The sequence below is a fragment of the Cupressus sempervirens genome, chromosome 5 (genome assembly GCF_028749045.1).
Source record: "Cupressus sempervirens isolate cs-2001-9-10 chromosome 5, ASM2874904v1, whole genome shotgun sequence".
Taxonomy (NCBI): Eukaryota; Viridiplantae; Streptophyta; class Pinopsida; order Cupressales; family Cupressaceae; genus Cupressus; species Cupressus sempervirens.
The window spans coordinates 429,424,310-429,450,710 of NC_143122.1; the positions used below are offsets into that span (position 1 = coordinate 429,424,310).

At 35.2% G+C, this 26,401-nt stretch overlaps 2 protein-coding genes across 9 annotated transcripts in view; both read left to right on the forward strand.

Annotated features, from left to right (window-relative positions):
• Positions 1 to 26,401, forward strand: part of IYO (RPAP1-like, carboxy-terminal protein) — a 216,032-nt gene that overhangs the window by 99,371 nt on the left and 90,260 nt on the right. For 4 of the 8 annotated variants that reach the window (XR_016364726.1, XR_016364727.1, XM_089831044.1 and 1 more), the window contains exon 3: positions 4,260 to 4,390. Coding sequence is in view for 6 of the 8 variants with exons in the window: in XM_089831044.1 (XP_089687170.1) it covers positions 4,260 to 4,390 (131 nt within the window). In the remaining 2 variants the exon portion in view is untranslated. The remainder of the gene's footprint in view (positions 1 to 4,259; positions 4,391 to 26,401) is intronic. The other 4 variants (XM_089831046.1, XM_089831047.1, XM_089831048.1 and 1 more) reach the window with 4 other exon arrangements.
• LOC149556629 (uncharacterized) lies at positions 16,433 to 19,716 on the forward strand. The gene is made up of 4 exons (XM_089831041.1): positions 16,433 to 16,949; positions 17,082 to 18,515; positions 18,651 to 18,939; positions 19,058 to 19,716. Exons 2-4 carry the CDS (start codon positions 17,122 to 17,124, stop codon positions 19,619 to 19,621), a joined length of 2,247 nt encoding a protein of 748 aa, XP_089687167.1. The 5' UTR covers positions 16,433 to 16,949; positions 17,082 to 17,121; the 3' UTR covers positions 19,622 to 19,716.

The window sequence follows — 26,401 nt, forward strand, 5'->3', positions numbered from 1 at the left end:
GGAAGTCGAAGAGTCACATTTGTGGGGATAAAAAGAGAAGAGACTCTTTTATTTGGGCGTGCTTGGATTTATTATTTAGATTTCAGTTCTCTCTTGGGTGAGTAATCAGAAAGCTTAAGCTTTCAGCTAGTATGAATATGTAGCCCCTTGTGCTGGCAGATAGTGGACGCAAACCCATTGTCTTCAGAGATGTCACATCAAGTGTTTCGCATGTGCTTACAGGTTCTTTTTTTAAGTTTTCCAATCTGAATGTGAAGCTGTATTTAGGATTGGATTTTGAAAGCCGGTTATTGTATTGCTATTGTTTTAGATGGCTGTAATAAAGGAACCTGGTTGTAGATGGCTGTAATAATTTTCTTCAATGCTGCCCCTTCTGCTTTGTTTTTCCGATTTGCTTTTTCGAATTGCTTTTTCGGATTGCTTTTTCGGTTCCGCTTTTTCGGCTTGCTTTTTCGATTCCACTTTTTCGGACTGCTTTTTTCGTATCTGCTTTTTCAGACTGCTACCCTGTTGAATCTCAAGACCATATCTTTCAATGGCGTCAAGATTTCCAGCTTGAAGGGATTTCGTCCTTCAAACTATTGAGACATAATCTCTAGAAAATTTTCCAATTTATTTGATATTTCCAACCATGCATAAAAGAAGCTCTTCCATTTCTTTTATAGTGTTCTCACAAGAGCTCCATCATTTGTTTTCTCAATGTGGGATAAAACATAACTCCCTTTATGTAACTTATGTCTCCAATGTGTTATAAAATAAAGGGGACTTTTAATTTAAATATTTCCCACAAACTATCGTCTATGCATTAATAAAGTTAAATATTTAGATTTAACTTTATAAAATAGCTTTATCAATGCATAACAAATCTTGTCAATGATAAACAAGTCTTCTTGTCGATTTTAAACAATTAGCATCGACATACCGTTGCCACTAGATGTCCACATGCGCAAGATGACTTACTATAAATAGTAAGTATGCTCAAAGTTGCCTTAAAACCCCTCAGAAAGATCTGCAACTGAAACTATCTAGGCCAAATGGCCTCTAAGCCCCTTTAATGTCCTGGTTAGCCTACGGGACCGTGGGGAAACAGGCTAACGACAACATCATGCTATGAATGCTAAAAAGGGGACATTACAGAGAGCAAATAGAAGATATGCTTCAGTCGAACTTTTGATGATCTTAGTTGTATTGATTTAGAGGGAGTAGACCATGTCGAGACAAATTCTCCAGTGATCATAAACTATAGTAGTCAAAGGACTATGATTCATGGAATAAATTTTCATGTATGTAGGCTAGAAGGCCTTATGCTATCAGGATACCTATCGAACTAGGGAAGCATGACACAACTTGCTGCAAGGAGGATGATAACGGATTCAAAGGGAGTCTGACACTTTATTAGAGACAATCTTGCACTAAGAGTTCAGAAAAGTTGATATTCGACTTAGAGGGAGTGTTGACACTTTATTAGTAACTTTGACAAGGAGGTCAAAAGGTTAGTGTTTCTTCGTGAAGAAGAATTTCCAAGTGCAATCCTTGTATTACATTCCTGTCTATGAGAAATAAGTTTGAGGTGTATACCTTATATTCTGATATATTTCGTGTGGATGTCATGACAACATCACATGACAATATCTGTGGTGACTTGATGTGAACTTTTGATGTCATGCGTGTACGAGCCTGCTCCTTGTGTACATCATGAGGAAGTGACGACTTTCAAATGATTATCACTTGTATTTGCAGAAGTTATTGGAAGCTGATGATCTTACAATAACTTAAATCATGATATACATTTTATGTAAATGTTGAATAGATCATGAAAGGCTTTATTTTGTAAATCATCATCTAAGTGTTAGATGTCATTAAATTGAAGGTCTGTAAGTTGTTTGTATAGATATATGATAGGTATTTGGAGAATATCTTGCCTTGATATTTTGATAGGCCATTACCATATTGAGTACTTGGTGGATATCAATTATTGATGTTCTGATAGGCCATTACTCAAAGTCATTGATGAATACTAATATGATATCAAAATAGTATTTGGTGAAAATCATGTGCTGATATTCTGATAGGCCAATACTCATATGATGTTGTATAATGGAAGTCTTCTGATCAAAGATTTCCTTGATGTGTCGTTCCTAAATACTGCCAATGGTGTAATATTTGCCTATATGTTTATCCTCCTTAACTGAGGGTGTTAGTGTTAGTATGGTTTCAGTCAGATAAAATGCATTGAAGATATTTAATATTTATGCAAATATATTAAATACTTTGTATATATATGAGATATATACTTAATTCATATATATATGTGTGTGTGTGTGTGTGTGTGTGTCAATATCTTACTCTTTATCATGACAATAAGAAAATGTCATTGATAACTAATGAGAGTTAAAGAGACATGTCTCTATGGAGACATGCCTCTTAAACTCATATACATATGCTTTGAGAAGGTAATTTGAATTGATACACACATAAAAATGTAAAAGTGCTAATACAAGTTACAGCATATCCAAAATCCTAGAACATATATCAGTTTGTAGAATTTGACCTTTTCTTTCCTTATTTAAACTTTGAGTTGCAAGCTCAAGTGAAAATCCATATTTTTGCAGATCCGAAGTGGCATGGTGGATCTTTAAAATAATTGAGGTGCAACATTCTCAGTTAAATATATGATATAAACTGCATGCGACTATGGCAGGTTAAAATAAAATTATGTTTTTTTAGACATCAAGAAAAACCAGAACATTGATGATACCCATCCTTGATATATTGGCTTAGGCGAGTTGACTTGAGCAATATTCTTATGTTCTATTGGTTTTTCTTTATTGAAAGTCTTAGGCTTCTTGCACATAGACAACACTTGTTAAATTATGTTAAATTATGCCACTGAAATTCTCTTGTTTGAAGAGTCACCTGGATATTGGAAAGTTGAATGTGTAAGTGTTTTTTCCTGCATACGTTGTCTGACTAAACTGAGATGGGGACAGCAGGATAATGAAATTCTAGGAAAGAGAATATCCATAATTGATGTGAAAAGTAACAGTAATATCCATTGTTTAAGTTCTTGGATTCTGGTTGGGAATTTCTTTTTGTCAATTAGGAATTTCTATTTGTCAATGCAATAATTTGATGAAACTGAACTTGGATACATATTTTCTTATGCTCAAATACGTGAAACAAAGGATTATGAGAAACCTGCATGAGGGATGGTTGGGAGTTGGGACTGATGGATAGGCAAGAGAATACTAAAAGAAATTGAATCTCAGAAGTAATAATAATTTCATGTCATGTTCTTGGATTGTGGTTGGGAATTACTATTCATTAGTTCAATAATTTGATGAGCTGAACTTGGATACATATTTTCTTATGCTCAAATGCATGAGCGTCTTCAAAGTGCAAGCTTTAAAGAAAGTTTTGTGTTCACATGTCTGGTGTCTCTTGTGCTTCTTGACAGTTCCCAGTGAAATTATGTATCTTAGGGTTTGTATGTATGCTTATGTTTGTGGAGTATTTTTTTTTTTTGATGTAAATGAAAATAATTAACCATGTCTTCAGCTCTCTGCAAACTAAGAATTCTGAACTCACAGAGAAAATAGACATGTTCTTAATTTGCAGGATTATCTCACTGTTTTTGTCACGTGCTAGGTTTTATTCTCAAACTTTCTCTATATCTGCTCTTGAAGCTTGACTGATTTTTATGTTTGAACATCTGATGTTGCATGTTTCTCACTAAAGTTGATAGGGAAGTTCAGTGATTTTCCTTAATTTCAGATTTTGTGAAGAAGTTTTCTGTACCTCAGTATATAGTTTTTGAACTGCTATCCTTTCTGAATATGATAAAATTTCTATGCTTCACTCAGTACATTAGAATTCTGAAACCTAGGGAGATTTTTGGCTGATCATAATTGACTATAAATTATATTTGATTGATTTCTTATGTAAATTGCTACGTTTCTTGTGTAATTAATTATTTTATTTGGTGTGTTATGGATTAATTTATGATGGAACCTGTCATACACTGTCAAGAGTGTGTAAGAATGATGCCTACCAATACCAATATATAGTCTGTATTTGTAGAGATACAATGGAGCTTAATATCCTTTCTTAAAATATTAGTCATTTATTTTTTTATTTTGGAAGCTGAATCATTTTTTTTACATGTATACCTCTTTCATTATTTAAAAGCCACCTATGGATTTAAATAGCTACCTATGGTAATTGGATCTGCTTTCTTTACTGAAATTGAAAATATGTAGCAGTTGGTGATTCAGATATCTGCCATTTTGGGGTGCATAATGTAGCAGAGAGGGATATCTTACGAACAGAAGGTAATCCTGCGAGTGCAGGCTACACAATTAAGGAAGCAGTATCACTTGTTCGAAGCACGGTTTGTTGTTCCTCTATTTTCCTGCTTCTTTTAGTGAAATGCCGTGCTATTTTTTTCAAACCTATTTTGATTTCTTGTGTCTAGATTTTGCAATGATGAACAATGAGAGTAGCTTCTTTGATGAAGAGAGGTCTTTTCTGTGATGTAAATTTTAAGTATATTCTTTTTCATAAATGTGCTCAAGTATGATTTCTTTAATAGGTATCTTCATGCTTCAAATTACCATTGTATTCCTTCATTTTGACTTGCTGCAATGTCCCCTTTCTAGCTCATCAATTCATGATGTGTTGTTTGCCCATTTTGCCTTGGTCTCGTAGGCTAAGCAGGACTGTACAGGGATTAGAGAGAGATTTAGCTTAGGGAATTCTTGTTTCAGGCCAATCAGAGTTTATTAAGCAGGGTTTTAGATGCTATTTTTAGCAAGTTAGCTGTAGGTTCAGTAATGTTGGTGTTTCAAGGCTGGACTGGGAGCGTCTTGCAAAAACCTTTCCAATCGAGCTACCACACATGATTATTCGAGTCTGATTCATCAATAATTTTATTGCATGAGATTAAATAATTTATTAATAAAGTGACCTACTAAATTGAAGTACATATGATTATGTTACTTCATTATCAAAAGAACACTTTATTCAAGTACTTGGGAAGTGATATATTTAAAAGGGAAAAGAAAAGAAAAGGTGAAGGGTCAGGAAGAGGGAAATTGAGTCACTGCATTGGGCTTTTAAAGAAGAATGTTAGATTCATATCAGTATATTTAGTATTATGTTTTGATCATTGTTCCCTTGGAGAATTTGGAAGCTTCAGCTTTCAACAGGTTTGAGGACGGAAACCTCCGAGCTTGGAGGTAGTGGATGGAAACCCATTGTCGGTTGGAGATATTACGTAGGTGTCTCACTTAGTGTTTCAGATTCATATTTCTGGTATCCTATCTTGCTGTAAGTTTTGTAACTATGATTGGATCTTTCTTATTTCTTACTGAAGATTTAATTGCAATATTCATTTCTGAAAATCAATTTCAGCTTGTTATTTTGTATTTTTGCTGGATGAATCAACACCAACTGCATGCAAAATATTTGTTTGAATTTTTCTGTTAAAAATTTGGGTATAATATCCTATGGCGATATTACACTAGCCAATTTAGTTGGCATAAGCAAGAAATTTATGAAAACCAAAGATAATGTATCCTGCAATGCAAATGTTGACTACTGTGACTTGTTTGTAATGGGTGATGCCCATTGATTATGACTACCATTCTTAACCTTTTCAATAACTATAGACTCTTTCTAGTGCAATTCCTAGTACACGTCACCATGCTTCACAATGGTTCAAGGGCCAAATAAATGTTTGTGTGATGTCCCCTTTGAGATTTGTCTTAGATTTTTGCTGATATCACAATTGCCATAAATTAGAGTTAGGGATACATCTTACATATTCAATTTTTTCTCAATAATTAAGACCATGGATTTGGATGCTGCAATCATAAACAATATATACAAACGCCAATAAATTCAGTATGGTTTAGTCAAGCCTTATTATATTCATTAAGTATAAACACATTGGGGGAAAAGATGATGCATTTGATTGAAGCCATTTCTAAACCAATCCTAAGAGTGAATGTCTACCCCTACCTTTTTGCGTACTGGTGTGTATTTGCTTTCCTCAATCATGTCTCTTCGCTTTATAGACAATTGGCGTCCTGTGGAGTTGGGTAGAGGTAGGACGGGGTTACTTGGCTCTGTGAGTGCCTACTTTGTCCTAGGCCATAATGGTCCTTTTGGTTCCTCAAATTGTTGGTTGTGGAAACCTATGAGCCTTGCTTGCTTAATGTTGGGTAGTCCAACACAATTTGGCCGACGACTAGGATTGATGCTTAATGATCAAATCCTCATCACTTTAGAATCTGCTAACCTAGGTGGGTATCCCTAATGAAAACTGTTTGATATAGCTTATGCAGCTCTTATTAATTGATACTCTTGAGATAGCATGTTATTCTCAAGGAGAATTCAAACCTTATTGATTATTTAGAATGTTTTTACAATGTTTTTGTTAAGAAATTAACCTGGTAATCCACAGGTCTTTGGGTACAGATCGTACCTTACTCTCAAAACTATATATTCCATTGCAAATGGCATTTTATAATTATTTATACTAGTTCTAAGGGTACCGGCGATCTGGGTATAATAGTCTTTAGTTTTGTGCCTTAACTAACTTTAGTTAAGATCAGACTAACAACTGTTAGCTAGACGCCGACTTAGGGTAAAATAATTATTAGTTAAATGCTGAGGGTTATGTCCCTTAGTGGACATACCCTCTGAAATGGATATATTAGTGGGCTGTGAAGACAGTATGCGGACACACAGCAAACATATAGTTTGATCTCCAAGTCTGCATAGGCCCATGAGTTTTATTTGCAACTTTCAGTACTCCAGTTCATACTTGTACCAGGATCTAAAATAATTCCATCAGCATATTAAACCTGAATATCAGTGTTATTGCTGAAGGTTATTCTTGTGCCTATCTAGTCCTTACGTTTGAAGTCTGATCTATCCTCAGAATCTGCAAAACATTACATGGTATTGGAGCCTTGTTATCAGATCTAGGGCTCTGCAGATTGTCAATTATCAGACTTGTTCATATCCAGTAGTTTTCCTTCATTTCCAATGGCATATACAATCAGGCCCGAGGATAGATTTGATGGAAAGGAACATTTTGAAGCATGGAAATTTAGAATCTTGATGATTCTCGAAGAAAATAATTTTAGACAGTTTTTTGATGGAGCATCCAAACAACCACCTGTTTAACCTCACAAATCCATATGGTCCAATGGAAACAGGAAAGCCATTCAAATCATATTGGATGGCGTTAATAATGACATCGTACCTATGCTTACAAAACGCCTAACTGCCTACAATATTATGAATGCATTACGAAATGCATTTGAAGTAAATAATGCAACGAGGGTCCTTGCACTAAAGAGACAACTCTAAAGAGACAACTAAATCACATCCAAATAAAGAAAGGAGAATCAATAAACTCCTATTTTCTAAGAGTTGCTGGTATTAAAGATGAATTGGCAAGCATAGGAACCATCATAAATGACACCGAATTAACGCTCATGGCCTTAGATGGACTGCTAGAATCATGGGAAACATTTGCACAAGGAATAAGTGCTAGAGATCAGCTTCCAAATTTTAACAGACTTAAGAATGATTGTCTTTAGGAAGAATCAAGAAAACTAAAGAAAGGAGAAAAACCTAAAATGGAAGATGAAGAACTTCACGGTCTTAATGCCAACTCTTATAAAGGCAAGAAAAAGCATTTCAAGAAAAATAAAGGAAATCAGAAGAATGGAAAGTCCAAGAAAGACCTATCAAAAATAAAATGTTTCAAATGTGAAAAATTGGACACTTTAGATCTAATTGTCCAAAAAACTCCAAACAACAAGCGAATTGCACAAATATTAGAGAAGAAGAAACTTATGATCCGGAGAATTGTGTTTTGTATTCCTCATCAAATGAAATCTCAAATAAGGCACGGGTAATAGATAGTGGATCCTCCAGGCATATAACGGGATACAAAGAAACTCTAGATTTCTTGTCTGAGAAAGTCAACGGTGAAGTTACTATTGGTGATCATTTAGCGCATTCAGTTAAAGGGATTGGTAGCTGCACCTTGAAGCTAAAAAAAAGAAATACTCTCCTTCTGAAAGATGTGCTATATGTACTAGGGATAAAAAGGAATCTTATATCAATTACAGTGTTAGAAGATGATGGACACAATGTTGCATTCATGGATGGCAAAGTACTAACTTGGGCTAAGAATTCTTCCATCAAGAAAGCCAAAGTAATTGGTAAGAGAAAGGGATATTTGTATGAACTAAATATAGAACCCATTCAAGCCCTTGTTCACAAAGCAGAAGATTCAAATGAAATATGGCACAGAAGATTAGGGCACTTAAACTTTAAAACCCTATCTACCATGGAGAAGATGGTTACCGGATTACCAAAATTAAAACAAGATCACCCTAGTATTTGCAAAGGGTGTTCCCTAGGTAAAAGTACTAGAAGACCTTTTTATGATAGTACTAGAAAAACAAATAATGTACTAGAATTAATTCATTCAGATTTATGTGGACCCATGTCCGTTCCCTCCCTTGGAGGATTTTGGTATTATGTGTTGTTCATAGATGACTTCTCTAGGAAAATGTGGATTTATTTTTTAAAATGCAAAGAATCAGAAGAAATCTTACAAAGATTTAAGGAATTCAAAGCATTAATTGAAATTTTTTCAGGACATACAATTAAAACCCTTAGAATAGATAATGGAGGAGAATATACCTCAGATTTGTTTAAATTTTTTTGTAAAGAATCAGGGATCAAGAGGGAGTATACTGTTCCTTTTAACCTTGAACAAAATGGGGTAGCGGAAAGGAAAAACCAGGACAATTATAGAAGCTGTTAGGGCTATGATTTTTGACCAAAATCTAGAATACTATCTATGGGCAGAAGCCTCTTGTACTGCTGTATACATCCAAAACAGAAGCCCTCCCTCCTATCTTAAAGATAAGACTCCTGAAGAAGTATTTACTAAAATAAACCCTAATAGAAGTCATCTCAGAATCTTTGGATGTCCTGTATACATACATGTGCCAAAAGAAAAGAGAACCAAATTGGAACCATCTGGAAGGAAGGGTATCTTTGTAGGGTATAGTGAAACTTTAAAGCATATAGAATCTTCATACCTGGACATAAAACTATTGAACTGAGCAGGGATGTAGTCTTTGAAGAAGATCTTGCATTTAAAAAGGCAATAAATTCTCATGAACCCTCTCCTTTATCAAATTCTGAAAGCATAAGTGAGTCTGAATCCTAGAAGGAGAACTTAGAAGAGGTCGAAGATGAAGTAAACTTTGAAGAAAGTTCAAAGAAAAGGCCACTTTGGGCCATAAAAACAGTTGAAGCAGCTCAAGAATTTGCTGCATCTTCAGGATCAGTCAGAGAAAGTAAAAGACCTAAAAGATTCTTTGGTTATACAACAAATATGATTGATTTATCCAAAATAGAGCCAACCAATCCTTCTGATGCTATTAAACATCCCGCCTGGAAAGAAGCTATGACAGAAGAATATTAATCAATTATGAAAAATGATGTTTGGGAAATAGTTCCAAGGTCAAAAGGAAAATCCATTGTTTCTTCAAAATGGTTATTCAAAATAAAGCATGCTGCTGATGGAAGTATTGAGAAATATAAAGCCAGATTTGTAGCCAGAGGTTTTCCTTAGAAAGAAGGAATTGATTATGAAGAAACCTTTGCTCCTGCTGCTAGATATACTACTGTTAGAGCTGTCTTAGCAGTGGTCGCCTCTAAGGGATGGAAGGTACATCAGATGGATGTAAAGACAACATTTCTCAATGGGAAGATTTCTGAAGAAGTCTATATAGAGCAGCGAGAAGGATTTGAAACACATGATCCAAATGCCTTTGTTTGCCGACTCAAGAAAGCTCTTTATGGGCTTAAACAGGCTCCCAAGGCCTGGTATGAAAGGATTGATAAATATCTCACTGGCTTAGGATTCTCTAAGAATGAGGCCGATCCAAACTTGTATTATAAAAGAGATAAAAATGGTATGGTAATATTGATATTGTATGTTGATGATTTATTAATCACCGGTGATGATCATCTTATAGATTAGTACAAGAAAGATCTTATCAGAGAATTCGAGATGAAAGACTTGGGTCTTCTCCATTACTTCCTAGGATTGGAAGTGCAACAGAATGCTGATAGTATCATACTGAATCAAAGGAAGTACACTTCAGATATCTTGAAGAAATTCAGAATGTGGAACTGCAAGACCATGTCTTCTCCAATGGAGACCAATTTGCATAAACTTAAAGAAGCAGTTGCAGAATCACCTCCAATAGATTCTACTCTCTACAGGCAGATAATTGAGTCTCTAATGTACCTAGTAAATACAAGACCTAATATTTGCTATGCGGTCCATACTTTAAGTCGGTTTATGTGTGAACCTAAGGAGATTCACCTAGTTGCTGTTAAACACATTATGAGATACCTGCAAGGTACTCTTAATTATGGACTCAAATATGAGAGAGTTGCTTTAGATTTGCATGGATTCACCGATTCAGATTGGGGTGGAAGTGTTAAAGACAAAAAAAGTGCTTCAGGATGCTGTTTTAGTTTAGGATCAGCTATGATTTCATGGATATGTAGAAAGCAGACTTCGGTAGCTCGGAGCTCCACAGAAGCTGAATACATTGCTACAACAATGGCCTCTTGAGAAGCAGTATGGTTGAGGAAGTTGCTTGTGGGATTATTTGGTCAACCCATGAATCCTACGATCATTCATTGTGATAATCAGAGTTCCATCAAGCTCTCAGTGAATCCAGTTTTTCATGATAGATCCAAGCATATTGAAATTCCTTACCATTATGTAAGAGATATGGTAGACAGGAATTCTGTGAAATTGGAATACATTTGTACTGTAAATCAGACAACAGATATACTCACCAAACCTCTATCTAGAGTAAAGATAGAACATTTCAGAAAGAGAATTGGTATGGTTGAGTTGTAATTCATTTTTGTACTATTTGATTATTAATAAAATGATAAAATGATAAATTTAATTTTGTCAGGCTATTGACTATTATGGGCTCCACCATATGTAATCATTATTTAAGAGGTGACAATCTCTGAAATAATGAATACTTGTGCAATAGGCATTATGAGAGGTGACAATCTCTTAGATAATGTCCTAACAGTAGATTTTACTATAAGATCCAGGTGAATTTTAGATTGTCTTGTGACATTGATTTGTTTATGGGTCACAAATTGGATAAAGAAAGAATTCTAGAAATTCTTCAGGTTTATCCTATATTCTGGTAGATCTTAAATTTAGGATCTAGTTGTGATTTAGAAGTTCTAGCCTCTATGAGTCACAACATGTATTTTATCACTAGTAGCAGTGATTTGTCATATCACAGGTTTAGTAATATGACTTTGTATTATATGTTTTATAATACTGTGTTTTGAGAAGAGATAGACAGATATAGAGTATTAATTCTTGCTTAACATTTGTATTGATGTTGCTAGATATAATATCTCTCTGTTGGATTATCAGGTTAAGAGGGAGTGTTAAAAAATTAACCTGGTAATCCACAGGTCTTTGGGTACAGATCATACCTTACTGTCAAAACTATATATTCCATTACAACTGGCATTTTATAATTATTTATACTAGTTCTAAGGGTGCCGGTGATCTGGGTATAATAGTCTTTAGTTTTGTGCCTTAACTAACTTTAGTTAAGATCAGACTAACAACTGTTAGTTAGATGCCGACTTCGGGTAAAATAATTATTAGTTAAATGCTGAGGGTTATGTCCCTTAATGGACATACCCTCTGAAATGGATATATTAGTGGGCTGTGAAGACAGTATGGGGACACACAGCAAACATATAGTTTGATCTCCAAGTTTGCATAGGCTCACAAGTTTTATTTGCAACTTTTAGTACTCCAGTTCGTACTTGTACCAGGATCTAAAATAATTCCATCAGCATATTAAACCTAAATATCAGTGTTATTGCTGAAGGTTATTCTTGTGCCTATCTAGTCTTTACATTTGAAGTCTGATCTATCCTCAGAATCTGCAGAACATTACAGTTTTGAATGAGCTTAAATTTAGGAATTGCAGAGCACTTGAGTATGATAGAGAACTTTACCAACTTTAATTGATACTAGGCTTTATTGAAATTAAATTAGACCACCTTATTCTAGTTGGGAAAAATAGAGTTAACTTGATAAGAATTTCAAGATTCTCAAAACCCTTCAAAGATAGTGCGCGTTTAACATCAATCACCAAACAAAGAATTTTAACATAGACCCTAGTTCAATTGTTTTCAACTTCAATCTTGGAAGACTAATTGAATAAAAAACACAATGCTTGTGAATTTAATTATCAAAGGATTGTATTAGATTTCAATCTATCAATGGCGGTGTAAATCCGAGAGGACAATCTATTAAATGTAAATAAGAGATTATTTTGAACAGTTCTTGGAAAGAAACACAGTTTTTTTTTTTAAACTTTAAAAAGAGTACAAATGAGTCATTGCTTATTATAGTATCCACTCAAAATTCGCACAGGTTATTTGATTTTGTGCTATATCCTTATTTGTATATTAACTATATTCTTCTCTGAGTAAAATATATATATTTTTTAGGGTCCTGGCACCTCCTCTTATAGCGAGCGAAGAGGTGGGAGAAAAGCTTCATACCCTTAAAAAATTGCTTAAGTAAACTAGTTTTGACCAAACATAATATTTACATATTAACAAATAGGAGATATTCATAATCACTTCATGAAAGGAGGCCACGAAACATGTCCAACATATCATTAAGGTAGGCACGATCTCCTGGCTGCTCTCCTTGCTCCGCTAGAATTTGCTTAATCTCAGTTTTGTCTTCCTCTACTTCGAGGTCATGGCAGTCACCCACGTAGTTGGATTAATTTTTTCTGAGATCCCACGCAACTACATACATGCTCTTATTGATATCAAATTGATCTCCTTCCTTAGGAGAAAGATCAGGCTGTGTCACTGGCTTGGGATCTTGACTTGTTGGATGCTCTTGAATTGGCAAACCTATTTTTCACACTTGTTATCTAGTAATACAAAACGGAAGAGTCCATTTGAACTTAAGAGAAAAATGGTTTAAGGAAATGTGCATGCACAAGTAATTCTTGGATACATTATCACCATGTTATGAACACTATCAAAACATATAATATGATCTCTAATTGTCCAAAACAATATCTAGAGTAATCATAATGCATTCGTTATCAATGACTTCCGACGTGTCCGAAACAAAACTGTCATAATAACAGGGCTATCATTTGTAAGATTGTCATCTTACAAAGATTACCTTATGAATATGTCTCTGAAAGATTGTCATCTTTCACTACATATCTGATGCAACTATTCAACTTAGAAGCATAAACACCCATAAATTGAAACTTAAGTTCAATATTCAAAAATTACAATTTGATCATATCAAGTTTACCTTTGAAATATTTCAATTTAACATTGGCAAGAGGTTTAGTAAGAATATTTGTTGTTTGCTCATCAATCTTGATATACCATATCTCTGATTCAAAAACTGAGTTTATAGATAACTGATTTATTTGAGTACAACATTGCATATGTCACTGATGTATTTGAACTTTGGAAATGTATCACTCTCCCTCTGATTCCTCACAATGGGATTCTCTTTTAAATTTATCCACTTTATCTCTTTTTTCAACAACTTAAAATGCAAGATTTTCATCCTTTTCATACTTAATTTCCACTAGGGCTGCTTTAATTTTCTCCTATTCTGGACAGAAGTTATGAGTGTGACCGAATTTGTCACATTTGAAGCATTGTACTTTGGAACAATCTCTTTTCTTGTATGATTTGTTGAATTCCTTGTTGTCTTGATGAATTCCCTTTCTTTTTCCTTTATTATTGGTACTGGCTTGAGGAGCTTGAAATTCTCCCTCTTGATTTGAAATGATTCCTCTCGTAATTAATTTCAACTCTTCTTGAGTGCATTCCTTTTTGAGTAGTTCAAACTTAGAAAGTTCTAGTCAAGAACTTAGTCCACGAATAAATGTCTCCTAGGATTGTGGTAGTCTTTTTAGGGCTGTAATCCTAAGTTCTTTGTCATCTACTTCATTTCCAATGGTTGCAAGTTGATCTTTCAATTCTGAGATTCTTAGGAAATATGACGTAACAGTTTCTCCATTATTCATCTTGATGTATAGTAGATCTTGCTTCAATGTTAGCAATCTGCTTGTGTTATTAATTTTGAAAGTATTCTTTATAATGGAAAACATCTCAAAAGCAGTTTTAAGACTTGATATATGATCCTTCACCGAGTCTATAATAATTTTCATGGCCTTGTTGTTGTGCCTTTTCCATGTCGTTTTATTTGGATCATTTTCAAGTATTGATTTGTTTGATTCTATGTACTCTTCTAACTCCATTTCTCTTAGTACTATCATGACTCGAATTTTCCATGATGAAAAATTTGATGCCCCCTCAAGTCTATCCTCTAATCTTACATGATTAACCATTTTTGATTTTGAGGATAAATTTTAATATTGATAAATCTGAATTTTAATTTTAATTCTAGAGTATATATATATATATATATATATATATATATATATATATATATATATATATTCCTATCAAGATGGCTCTGATAGCATGTTAAATCAGGATCTGTGATAGGAACAAGTGATATAATAATTGATGGAATATGCTAGACTCAGATTTACTTACCAATCTGATTCTGTGACTGTGCTTGCTTTGATTGTGCAGATCTTTGGGACTTTGTATTCTCTAAAGGAGGACGGGTGTAACAAACAGATTTTCATATCGAAAACAAAGACAGTTTAATAAAGAATTTCCTATATTCAAAGATAGACAACTAAAATCCATTTCCTATAACATTAATTGATTTAACAATTAACTGAAATAACCATAATAATATCAATGTTCATCCGCAAATAATCTAGTTCAATGATCAACTGAACATAACTGTATATATGATCAACTGAAATAACTAATTTAACAATCAATTGAAAATAACTGTATTTATGATCAACTGAAATAACTAATTTAAGATCAACTGAAAATAATTGTATTTATGATCAACTGAAATAACTAAATTAATGATCAACTGAAAATAATTGAACTATCCTTTCTACATACAAGTAAAGTAAATACATATCAATAAATGAAGGAAAGAAACATCCAAGTATCATCCGGAGGATCTTTAGCTAGTTGTACAAGTGTCAGCTTTGGTGAGAGGAGAAGCATTAACATAGGCTTAACCTCCAACCTTGGACCATACTTGTCCCCACACAATCTGTTAAATTAGAAAGATCCTCCCTACCTTGGGATCGGGCTTGGGATGTTCTTAGTCGAGCCACTTGAGCATCCGGGTGTATAGAATCTTGCATAACTGGTGCCTCTGACATCAAGTGATCATTAGATGACAAACATGCCTATAAACTACCTTGGCCAAGGATTTTCGATGGGCTCAATGACCCGATCACCACCGCTCGACTTGACAATAGGTTTCATTATAGGGATGGGCATGAGCTATTAAGTATATTTCATTTAAGTTATTCATGTCTGATTTCTCTTCTGTTTTCTTGTAGATTTATTCCACCTCTTCACCATTCATGGCTACACAGTCGGTGATTCTCAGGTGTTTTGAAAGATTATGAGCATTCTGCCCTTTGTACCTCTTCACCATTTCATGGCTACACTATTGGTGAATCCCAGGTGTTTTGGAAAGTTATGAGCATTCTACTCTTGATATCTTTTATCAGGAATTGTGACAAAATAAAACTTGTTCTTGAGATCAATAACATTCATCCAGCTTCTTATTACACTTAGAAACTCTTCTTTAAGAGATACTATTTAACTTCTTTTATGATGATTAAGGAAACTATGAAAGTAAGAAGAAAATTCATTATAAATCACAGGGATTATTCAGCAAGTTAAATAACATTATAGACATAAAGAAAAGAGGTTCTTGTGCCTAGCCGGTTGCTATAGAAATTGTATTTAAAAACATTGGAATGGTAACTCATGACCTGATAAGAATTCAGTATTGTTTTGAAGAACTTGCAATCTAATTGGTTGCCTCTAGTTGCTTGAGACGTCACTTTCAGTGCATATAATGTCTGATTCTTAGCCGGAATACTTGCACGACGAAGAGTGGAAATCAAACTGCTTGAACAAAGCTTAATAATCTGTATTGCAGGGTATCGACAGAAGTAATTAATTGGTAAATGAGAAGAAGTCGAGTGTTGTAGAGGTAATGAGGTTTGAAAACATAGCAGTAGAAAGAAATCGAGAACATGGAATTTGGTGCCCGACTCCTCTCACAGGTTCCATTTTAAAGAACTAGCCATGATTTCTTGGCTTCCGTAACATAAAAGATTTTTTGTCAATTCAAAATTGCCAAGTGTTAAATCCTATGCTCCACGGGGACGCGTCCCCTGCCTCTGTACCCTAGTACCCGTACCGGGTACGAAACGGGGACGCGGGTACGGATTTTGGACGTACCCTGCGACGTCCCTTTTTGAGGGGAAAGGGGACGGTCCCCGAAACGCAAAAAAAAATTTCGTAGGAAACTTGGGTACGGATTTCCGTACCGGGGACGGCGTTCCCGTCCCTCGCCCGTACCCTTTTGCCCACGCCGTCCCCTATTTTCCAGCCGGCCATGGGTGAGTTAAAAAGTTAAAAAAAATGGTTTTTTTTAAAAAAAATTTAATCTTTTCTATTCCGCCTAGGGCCCACATGGATGTTAAGTTGTTAACCCTAATGTGTCTTCTTAAATAGTTAAAGTTGGAGCTCATTGCTCATTTGGAGTTGTTTGCAAGTTGGGAAGAGGAAGAGGAAAACATTGAACATTCAACAACAACAAAAGAGGAGTGTGTTTTGGAGGTGGAAGAGAAAGTTTTGCCTTCATTTCTACTTCATTCTAGGTATGTTTTTTATTTTCTTTTTGTTTGATTCAAACTTCATTGTTGTTTGTTGTCATTTTTCATTTTTTTCAATGACATAAAGAGGGCATGTTAATGGAACATTGAAATATTTTTTTTTTCTATAACTTGCAGCAGTATACTATAAATCATTGTAAAATCCAAAGGCAAAAACATGAGCAGCAGTGAGAGTGAGGGAAGTAGTGATAGCATGGAAGTTGCCATGCAAGAAACTCAAGTGTCACAATTACAAAGACCAAGAAAAAGACCTAGGGCAGCCATTGATGAGCCTAATGTAGATGTCCCTATGCCTAATCCATTTGAGTGCCCTTCCAAAGCCTTAAAACAATATGCCAAAGGCCCATTCAACCCTAAGAAACCTCTCCTACAATTTGCCACAAAAGTAGACAAGAATAAGAAGAAAAATTCGGGGGGTAGTAGGGAATGGGAGTGTCATTTATGTAAGAAGCATTATTTTGGGAGCTACACAAGAGTGTATTGCCATCTTTTATGGATAGGTGGGCAAGGGGTGAAAGGTTGCAAAAAAATTACGGAGGAAGAAAAACTTGAGGCCAATAGGTTGTATGTGGAGGGGGAGTTATTGAAATCCGGGGGTCCTATGAGTAGCACACCCACACCCTCATTGACTCCCACTAGCACTGTTAGTAAAGGGAAGGGAAAGGCCAAGACTAAGAGAGATACCAATGTGGCTGATTTATTTAACATACAAGCAAAAGATAGAGCTGAAGAGTCCATTGGCAGATTTCTTGTTGCTCATGGCATACCATACCATGTTTCTCGTTCCTCATTCTATAAACAAATGTGCAAAGATATTTATGCTGCTGGTCCCTCATTTGTACCACCAGGAGAGACTAAATTACGCACCACTATCCTTGACAAAGAGTACTCAAAAGTAAACATTTTGATGGAGGATATGAGGCAAACATGGATGAGTGATGGATGTTCTATTATCATGGATGGTTGGACCGATATCAAACATCGGCCACTCATCAATCTTATTGTCACTAGTACAGCAGGGGCCTATTTTCTTAGAGCCATTGATTGTTCGGGAAAAAAGAAGGATGCATCCTTCCAATTTCAGATTTTGAAGGATGCTATAGAAGAGGTAGGGACTTCAAATGTTGTGCAAGTAGTCACTGATTCAGCCCGTGTGTGTAAATCAGCTGGATTGATAATAGAGAGCACCTATAGACACATTTTTTGGACCCCATGTTGTGTACATGCATTGAATAACACCTTGAAGGACTTTGGGAAAATTGATTGGATAAAGACTATGGTGTTTGAGGCTAGAGACGTGCAAATGTTTATTTGCAATCATCACACATCTCTTGCATTATTTAGGACATTTTCCAAAAAAGAATTCCTCAAGCCTGTGGAGACTCGATATGCTAGCTACTTCATTTTGTTGGAGAGGATGCTTGAGGTCCAAGAGGCCTTACAATCCATGGTGGTCAATGCAGAGTGGAATAGATGGCATGAATCAAGCACCCCAGATGGAAGACTTGTCAAACGAAGAATCCTAGATGAACATTGGTGGACCACAATGAGGTAAGAAACTTAAGAATTGGTGGATATCATAATTGTTATTATTGCTGATTTAATAAAAAAAAAAAATTGATTTAAGCACTTGCTGATTTTTTTAACATATTATGTTTCTCACTTGCAATTTTCTTTCATTTGCAGATACATTTGCTCCTTCATTGACCCTATTGTGCAGGTCATTAGATATGCTGATACTGACTCTCCTAGCCTTGGAGAGATTTATGAGACTTTTGATAGCATGCTTGGGCAGATCAAGCAAGCTGTTAAAGATAAGGAACCTACTTTGGAGTTCTACGAGGAGCATCTTAAGCCCATTGTAATGAAAAGGTGGAACACTATGAACAACCCACTTCATATGGCAGCCTATGCAGTCAATCCAAAATGGTATGCACCAAGGCCTGGGAGAGTGCTTCCATCTAATGATGAGGAGGTGAGTTTAATTTATTAAAGAATTCTAATTTTATAATACATTTTTAAATATTTTATTTTATTTGTAAAGTTTATAAACTCTAAGTTCTCACTTCTTAATTTTTGTTTGTTCAATATAGGTGAAGGACGGCTTCTTCAAGGCCCTTTCAAAAATGTATAGTGCAGAGGATGCTGCAAAAATTCGAGGGCAATGGCTTGACTTTGCCAATCTTCGTGGTCCAACATTTGGTAGACCAGAGGCGAGGACTGATAGAGCTACATTAGCTCAAAAGGACCCGATTGGATGGTGGACATGGCATGGTAGAGATGCACCTGAGCTGAAAGCCCTTGCCACCCGTCTTCTCTCACAGGTTGCGAGTTCCTCTGCTGCAGAGAGGAATTGGTCTACATATAGCTTCATTCAATCGGTCAAGAGGAACAACCTTACCTCTAGACGATCAGAGAAGCTTGTGGCTGTTCATAGTGTATTGCGACTACAGGAGCGACAGAGTCTTGAGTATCGACAGACTCCAGCACTACGTTGGGATGTTAATCCTGAGGATGCATTGCAGATTGATGAGGATAACACACCCCCAGGGCTGCTTGGAGTTCCATTGGATGAGGACCCTCTGCCTACCCCTGCCAGTGATTCAGAGGATGAGATTGATGATGATCTTGATTTAGATAGAGATTTAGATTCCTAGAGGACAGCCATATATTTGGCTTTCTGCTTTTCAGATACTCAGATACATTATTGCTTTTGATTATTATGGAGTTGGACATCTCATTTACACTTCTAGTATTTACTTTCATTGTGTCATTTTGATTTTCATTTCATGCATGATGATGATAGATTGATACTTGGAGCCTTTGGGCATTTTTGCTAATTGTATGCGATATTCGGATATATCATCATATCATATTCTCATTTTGATTCTAATCTTAATAGTTTTCAATTTCCATGTATTCTATGGTGAATGGTTTATCAATGTTATGATTTATCATTGTTATGGTATGCATATCAGAAATATATCTCTAAAGAAGTCTAATTCTCCATATATAAAAAATTTAAAATTCCCTATATTTTATAGCCGTCCCCTGAGGTCCCGTCCCCTAAATTTTGGCTTCGACCCGTACCCGTACCGGAAACACGTTCCCGTCCCCTAAAACGTCCCCGTCCCGGAAACTCCGTGGAGCATAGGTTAAATCTGTTGAAAAGAAAAGAAAAATAAAAGGTTGGAAACAGTATAATTCGATCAATTAAGATCTTTTAACATGATGAAAGATCAACTAAAATCCCTTGAGGTACGTTTTATATTTGTACGTTTTATCTCAACATGTTAAATCGGTTGGAAACAAATCTTTTTACAAAGTTAATTTGCCCAAAAAATGCATGGATAGCTTTAATAGTTTTGGGGACCTTTATATTATCGATTGCTGCCACCCTTTCAAGATCTATTATGACTCCCTTCTTGGATACAATATGCCCAAGGAGTTTTCCTTTTGTGACTCCAAATGAGTCTTCTTTGGATTTAGAGACACTCCGTACTCAAGGACCCTTTTGAAAATATTTTCTAAATGATTAAAATGATCCTCTGCTTTCTTTGAGTAAGCAGTGAGATCATCTTGATATACCACAAGAATGAGATCAATTAGACCTTCAAAAGCAACATCGATGGCTCTTTGAAAAGTGGCTCCTACATTGGTCAAACCAAAGGGCATCCTTGCATAGACATATGTTCCCCATAGAGTAGTGAAAGCAGTCTTATACTATTTTGATTCCCTCACCTTGACTTGATTATATGCAGAGAAGTTGTGCGTCATAGAAAGTAGTTCATTCCCTATGACCTTCTGTAACAATGCCTCCATGTTATGAAGAGCATAATTATCCTTCAGTGATGAAATGTTTAGACTTCTGAAATCAACGCTCAACCTGATATCTCAATTCCTTTTTCTTACAAGAACAAGATTGGAAACCCATGTTGAGTGTCTAATAGGTTTAATGATCCTTGCATCTCTCATCTTGATCAGTTCTTCCTTCATTTTTGGGGCCAATATTGGATTTATAGGTCTTTGCGGTTATCTGAAAGGCTTAACATTTGGCTTCAAAGGTATTTCATGTTGGAACAAATCATCTCCATTAGCTTTCAGTTCATCATAAGACCATGGAAATACATGCCAAATTTTTTACAAATGAAGATTTCCTTTGGGGAATTTTCATTCCCAAGATTTACTTTTTCAATTTCCTTTGGTATGGTAGTAGGTTTGTAAGTTTTGAGATTCTCATGTTCAAAGATTCTTTACAATGTCAACAATCCTTTGGGTATTTTATTAGATCCGAGTTGAACAATTTCTTCTCCAAACAATGTCTCCCTATCATTTTGATTCTCCACAAAGCCATTCCAATCAATACTTTGATCTTGGTGATGTCCTTCACATGTTAGGAAGTCAAGTAAGTCTCTGTCAACATCAAAAACATGCCAATTATGTACATTGTCTGATATAGATGGCATATTTTTCATTTCAACTTGTACTATCTCTTGCAATGGAATATCTATTTGTTTGATAGCTAGGTTGGTCATCATATCAGCTAGAAAGTTTTCACTCCTATCAATCCATTTTATTGAAAATGCACCAAAGCTTTCAATCAAGTCCCATACATAATTTCTGTATTGCTTTAATCTTGATTTTTTAGTAGTAAACTGACTTCTAATTTGAGATTACTATTAGTTCAGAGTATCCCAAGAGTGATAGAATTTTGATCTTGTGCACTTTAGCCATATTCAATCCCAATATTAATGGTTCATATTCAGCAATATTATTAATGTATTCAAAAATCAGTAAAAAGGAATATCTGAAGATTTTTTTGAATTACTCCTGCATCATTACGTTCCCTACTACAAGCTCCATCACAATGCATCTGCCATAATCCACTTATTTTTTCTTGTAAACAAATTTCATTGGATTCATCAATATATTGAACTGGTTTACTGAACTTTACCTTGAAATTGTCTATATCACTTTGACATAAATTAATTCCATAATTAGGACTAAAACTTCCCACCGGATATTTGAATCTTAGTTCCTTGTCAATTCCTACATATCTCCCATTAACAGGAATGGTTGCATAAGTCAGGTCTAACTGGATGTGCCTTCCAACCAAGTTAGACCATTGTCTTGAAAGTAACATACCATAATAAGTTGGTATCTCCACCACATTAACATCCATCTATATATTAGGACAAGATGGAAATCTAAATTCAATGCCTTTCATGATTCCTACCATTGGTACTAACCGATTGTCCATTGCATAAGATTTCCCATAAATTGTGTCCACATTTAAACCCAACTCTTTCATGACATCAGCAGGCATAATATTCACCGCAACACCTGAATCTATCATACAATTTCTTAACAATTTATTGTTTATTAACATAGATAACAGGGATCCACATGTGGTGAGTTTTCATTTATGTTGGTACCCAAATAGATAACTTGGGCATCATTAGCTTTTCGTGAATTATCTTCTTTGTTTTCTTTAGACAGAAGACATAGGACCTCTTTTCCATATTCAGGGATTTTAACAATTTCAAAGAATGGAACTGGAATCTTGATTTGGGACAAAGCACTTGAAATAAATGAGATAGCATTTATTATTTGCTTATTCACTATTTGCTTGGGATGAGTTTCCTTTGCTTGTTGCTGACTTGGTACTGTCTTCTCATTATCCTTTTTATGTAAATCAATCTGTGGTCTGTTGACACTTACTCCTTGTGATTTCCTATTCTCAGGATTTATAGTCCTGTTTCTTATTCTATAATTACTTCTAGCTTGTTCCACTGCTGCAATGGTGTAATCCCTTATTTCCTCTTCAGTAGCTGTCTTATCCTTAGATTTTCATCTTCATCAGTGAAAATTTGTTGTGAACATTGCTGTCTTTCCATCATCATGTTAACATCAAGGATGTATTAATCTTTTGAAGAATCATCATCTTCCCAAACTGCTTTTGATGATAGAGTGTTAATAGTGGGTTGCTCTTCATGTTGTCCTCCCTCTAAAACACTACAAGCACTGCTCAGAAGCATTTGGCAACTTGCAAATTTAACACCAAGGACCATTTTCAACACAATTATTGTTTCTCTTTAGAGAGACAGGAGTCTCATTGTTTCTTATGGGTTTGCCATTCTTCCAGTTGGTATTATATGGCATATCCTGCAATCTAAATTAGTAAGGCTGATCATTTCTATTAGATCTGAAAGTATCACTTTTATTTTGTTTAACTTCTAAATCCTTAATCATACTCAGCAACTTGTCAATCTTATCCTCATCCTTATTTTGTTTTGGGGCTTTAGGATTGAACAACCTAGCATCTTCTCTCTTTCTAATCTTACTAGCAGCTTTCCTATCATTCTCAATGGTTATTTCAACTTTGAAGGCTTCTTGTATGTATTAGGTCTATGAGATCTTATCTCATAGTGAATTTTGTTGTCAAAGGCACTTAAACAAAAAATAATCAGAAAAGATGTTAAATCTGTAACTTCAGTATAATACTGATCTGATTGCACAAGATCTTACAGATCTATTCTTGCATGGAAGGCCTATATATATTTGTTCCTTGTTTAGGCATGATCGACATCTCCCTTGGATCATGGCATTTGAGTTTTGAACTTAACTAATATTTGATTAAACAAAAGCTATTACTCCTTGACGCCGATTATGGGAAAACATTATAGGGCCAACCTAGATGGGGTCATGTCCCTTCAAGGGACATGCCCTTTGGTTACCTTATTTATATTGGGTATGGTTGTAGTTAAAGGACACACAAACGACATATGGTCTTGCTCCTTTAAGCAATTCTGCCCTATACGAATGCTTGCATAGATAAAACATTTCAGAATAATATTTATATTATTGACATCACTTCATACAAGTCTGAATCATAAAAGATCATCTTCACCAAGCATCATAGAAGGTATTATCTCAGTCTGATCATACAGAATTTGTAGAAACTTTACAAAAGAATCTACTGGCCGGATATCTCTTGGTATCCTATTCAAGACCTTGCTAAATCTCTTGTTGAACTCTGCCACTGATTCATTGGAATTCTTCTTTATGCTGGTTAACTCATAAGATGCAAAGGATGTATCACCGTGGTCTTTGAATTGCTCAATGAATAAATCAACTAATTCATGCTAACTTGAAATAACACCATCTGGAAGTCCTGTATACCATTTAACAACATCACCAGTAAGGGACTGCACAGACAATTTCATAAATACATCCTCATGATTTTCTTCCAACACTTAATAAATTTTTTCAAATTAATAACACGTGTTTCAGCAGACTGAGTCTCTTCTCCAGAGAATTTTGGGATTGCAGTTCTCAGCTCATTTGTTATAGGGTTTGGATACCCCACAATTTTGTGAAATCAAGCTGTCTGTATCTTTCAATTACCATAGGAGCTCTAGCCCTATGTCCGATGTTCAATTGATGTTGATTTTGTCCCATCTGATTGTTTGCTATGTTTTGCTGATTGTTCTGAAGATTATTTCTATTCAGTCCATTGTAATTTCCATTTTGGTTACATTTATTTCCTTTATTCTAGTCTTGTCTCTAATGTCCATTTCTATCCTCTCTTCTATTTCTTTCATACAAGGGGTTCTTATTTGAGTTATTGTAGATGAAATCCTTATTTTTATAAGGTGGATTGTATTTAGTGGTTTTACTAGCTTCTTGGTTTCATCAGTCCTTCTAGGAGTAAAGATATCATCTCGTTTTTACCAATTCTTTCAAGCATCTCACTAGGAACCCGCTTAAAAGGCTTAGCTGCCCTTTTAGGTGAAATTGTACACAGTATTAGAAAAGCTGCATCCAATTTGTGAGCATCTTCCTCATTTTCCTCTTCATCATCTTCTCATTCTTCAACATCAACCTGGTAAATATATGTTTGATTATTGTTATCAAGGGTTCTTATGTTGTAGAAAGGGTTCTTCTCCTTTTTTGAAGTTTTATCACCCTTCTCAGTAAAAGGTCCATTTTCCCTATCAACAAATCTCTTGTACCCTGTATACAACATGTCAAATGATTGGTTTTTCTTACTCCTGGTTCTTTTCTTTGGGGTCCACTCTAGAAATTCTTTTCCTTAGTGGTCAAATCTCTTACCCCACATACACTTTATAGACCAATCTCTATAACTTTCCTTCTTTTGAAAGTGACAAAATTGATCATTCATAAAATTTTAAATAGAGTCACCACCTCTGTTTTTGAGGATGGGTTTTTTCCAATAGAGTGCACTTCAAACTCCTTCTGATCTGCAAAAATGAAAATTGTAGGCAACTTCACAATGTTAGTTGTGAACAATCTTCCCCATTAGAGTCATCAATCTGTTTGTTCATCAAATTTTTGGTTAGAAAACCTATGAGCCTTGATTGTGCAATGTTGGGTAATCAAACACACTTTGGCCAACGACTAGGATTGATGCTCAATTCAAAAATCCCTTCAACCACATTTCACATGTTTGGCTTGCATATGTACAACATTTATGTCTTTTCCAATTAAAATGTAAAATTCGCTTTGCACTTTTCAAGATATTCTAACAATGGTCATATCGTCTTTTCACATGCTTATTTGGCTACCTCTGAAGCCGCGATGGTCATTAATGCAATGAAAAACCCCTTCTCGCTATTTTGAGTAACATTAAAAACATCTCTTGCGATTTGGTGAAAAATCGCCATATCACATTGCACCCTCGGCATGCTCCTCGAAACCTCAAAAATCGCCAACTTGCAAGGTCTTGTCAACACCCCTTGCGAGGTTTTGAAAACTCGCTATTTCACAAGACTCATTGTGCTCCTTATCTAAAATCACGATTTCGCATTGCCCATATGCATCTCATTTCGAAGTAGTGACAATTCGCTTTTTCAGACCATGCCAAGTTTGTTTCGTGTGATCTTTCAAAATTTTGCCATTTCACACCACCTTTTGCACTACACCTGCAAATTTCCGATTTTGGCTATTTTGCAAACCTCTTACACATCCTTCCAAAATAGCGAAAATGAAGCTTTAATATCACTTTCATCGTAAAATTGAGGGATCCACCAGGTCTTCCTAGGATGGCTTTCTTACAAGCTCCTCACCACCCTTCTCGTACACCTAAGGCCCTCTCTCACAAGGTGATTTTCAGATAGTATTCATAACTGGTCTCTACTATCATCTTGTGGAGTTGGGCAGAGGTTTTAAGGGGTTACTATCTTTTTGGTCGTGTAGATTGAAGGGGGAGGTTAGGGCATCAGATCTACTTTATTTAGACTCTTAGACCTACCATCTATTAATTATAGATAGTAACATATTCTTACACAAAATTGTAATACATACAGTGTTAAAAAATAAGGCATTCTAAAATTTGGAAAAAAAGGTTAGCTAGCCCACAAGGACACACAAAAGATATTTAAAAATACCAAAAAGAAGAAAAATAAATTCATGTT

Bases quoted from the DNA above. Each gene is read 5' to 3' on its own strand.
- LOC149556629 (XM_089831041.1), top strand. From the start codon at position 17,122: ATGAGCAGCAGTGAGAGTGAGGGAAGTAGTGATAGCATGGAAGTTGCC. The intron at 18,516-18,650 runs GTAAGAAACTTA...TTTCATTTGCAG, and splicing joins CATTGGTGGACCACAATGAG to ATACATTTGCTCCTTCATTG. The intron at 18,940-19,057 runs GTGAGTTTAATT...TGTTCAATATAG, and splicing joins TTCCATCTAATGATGAGGAG to GTGAAGGACGGCTTCTTCAA.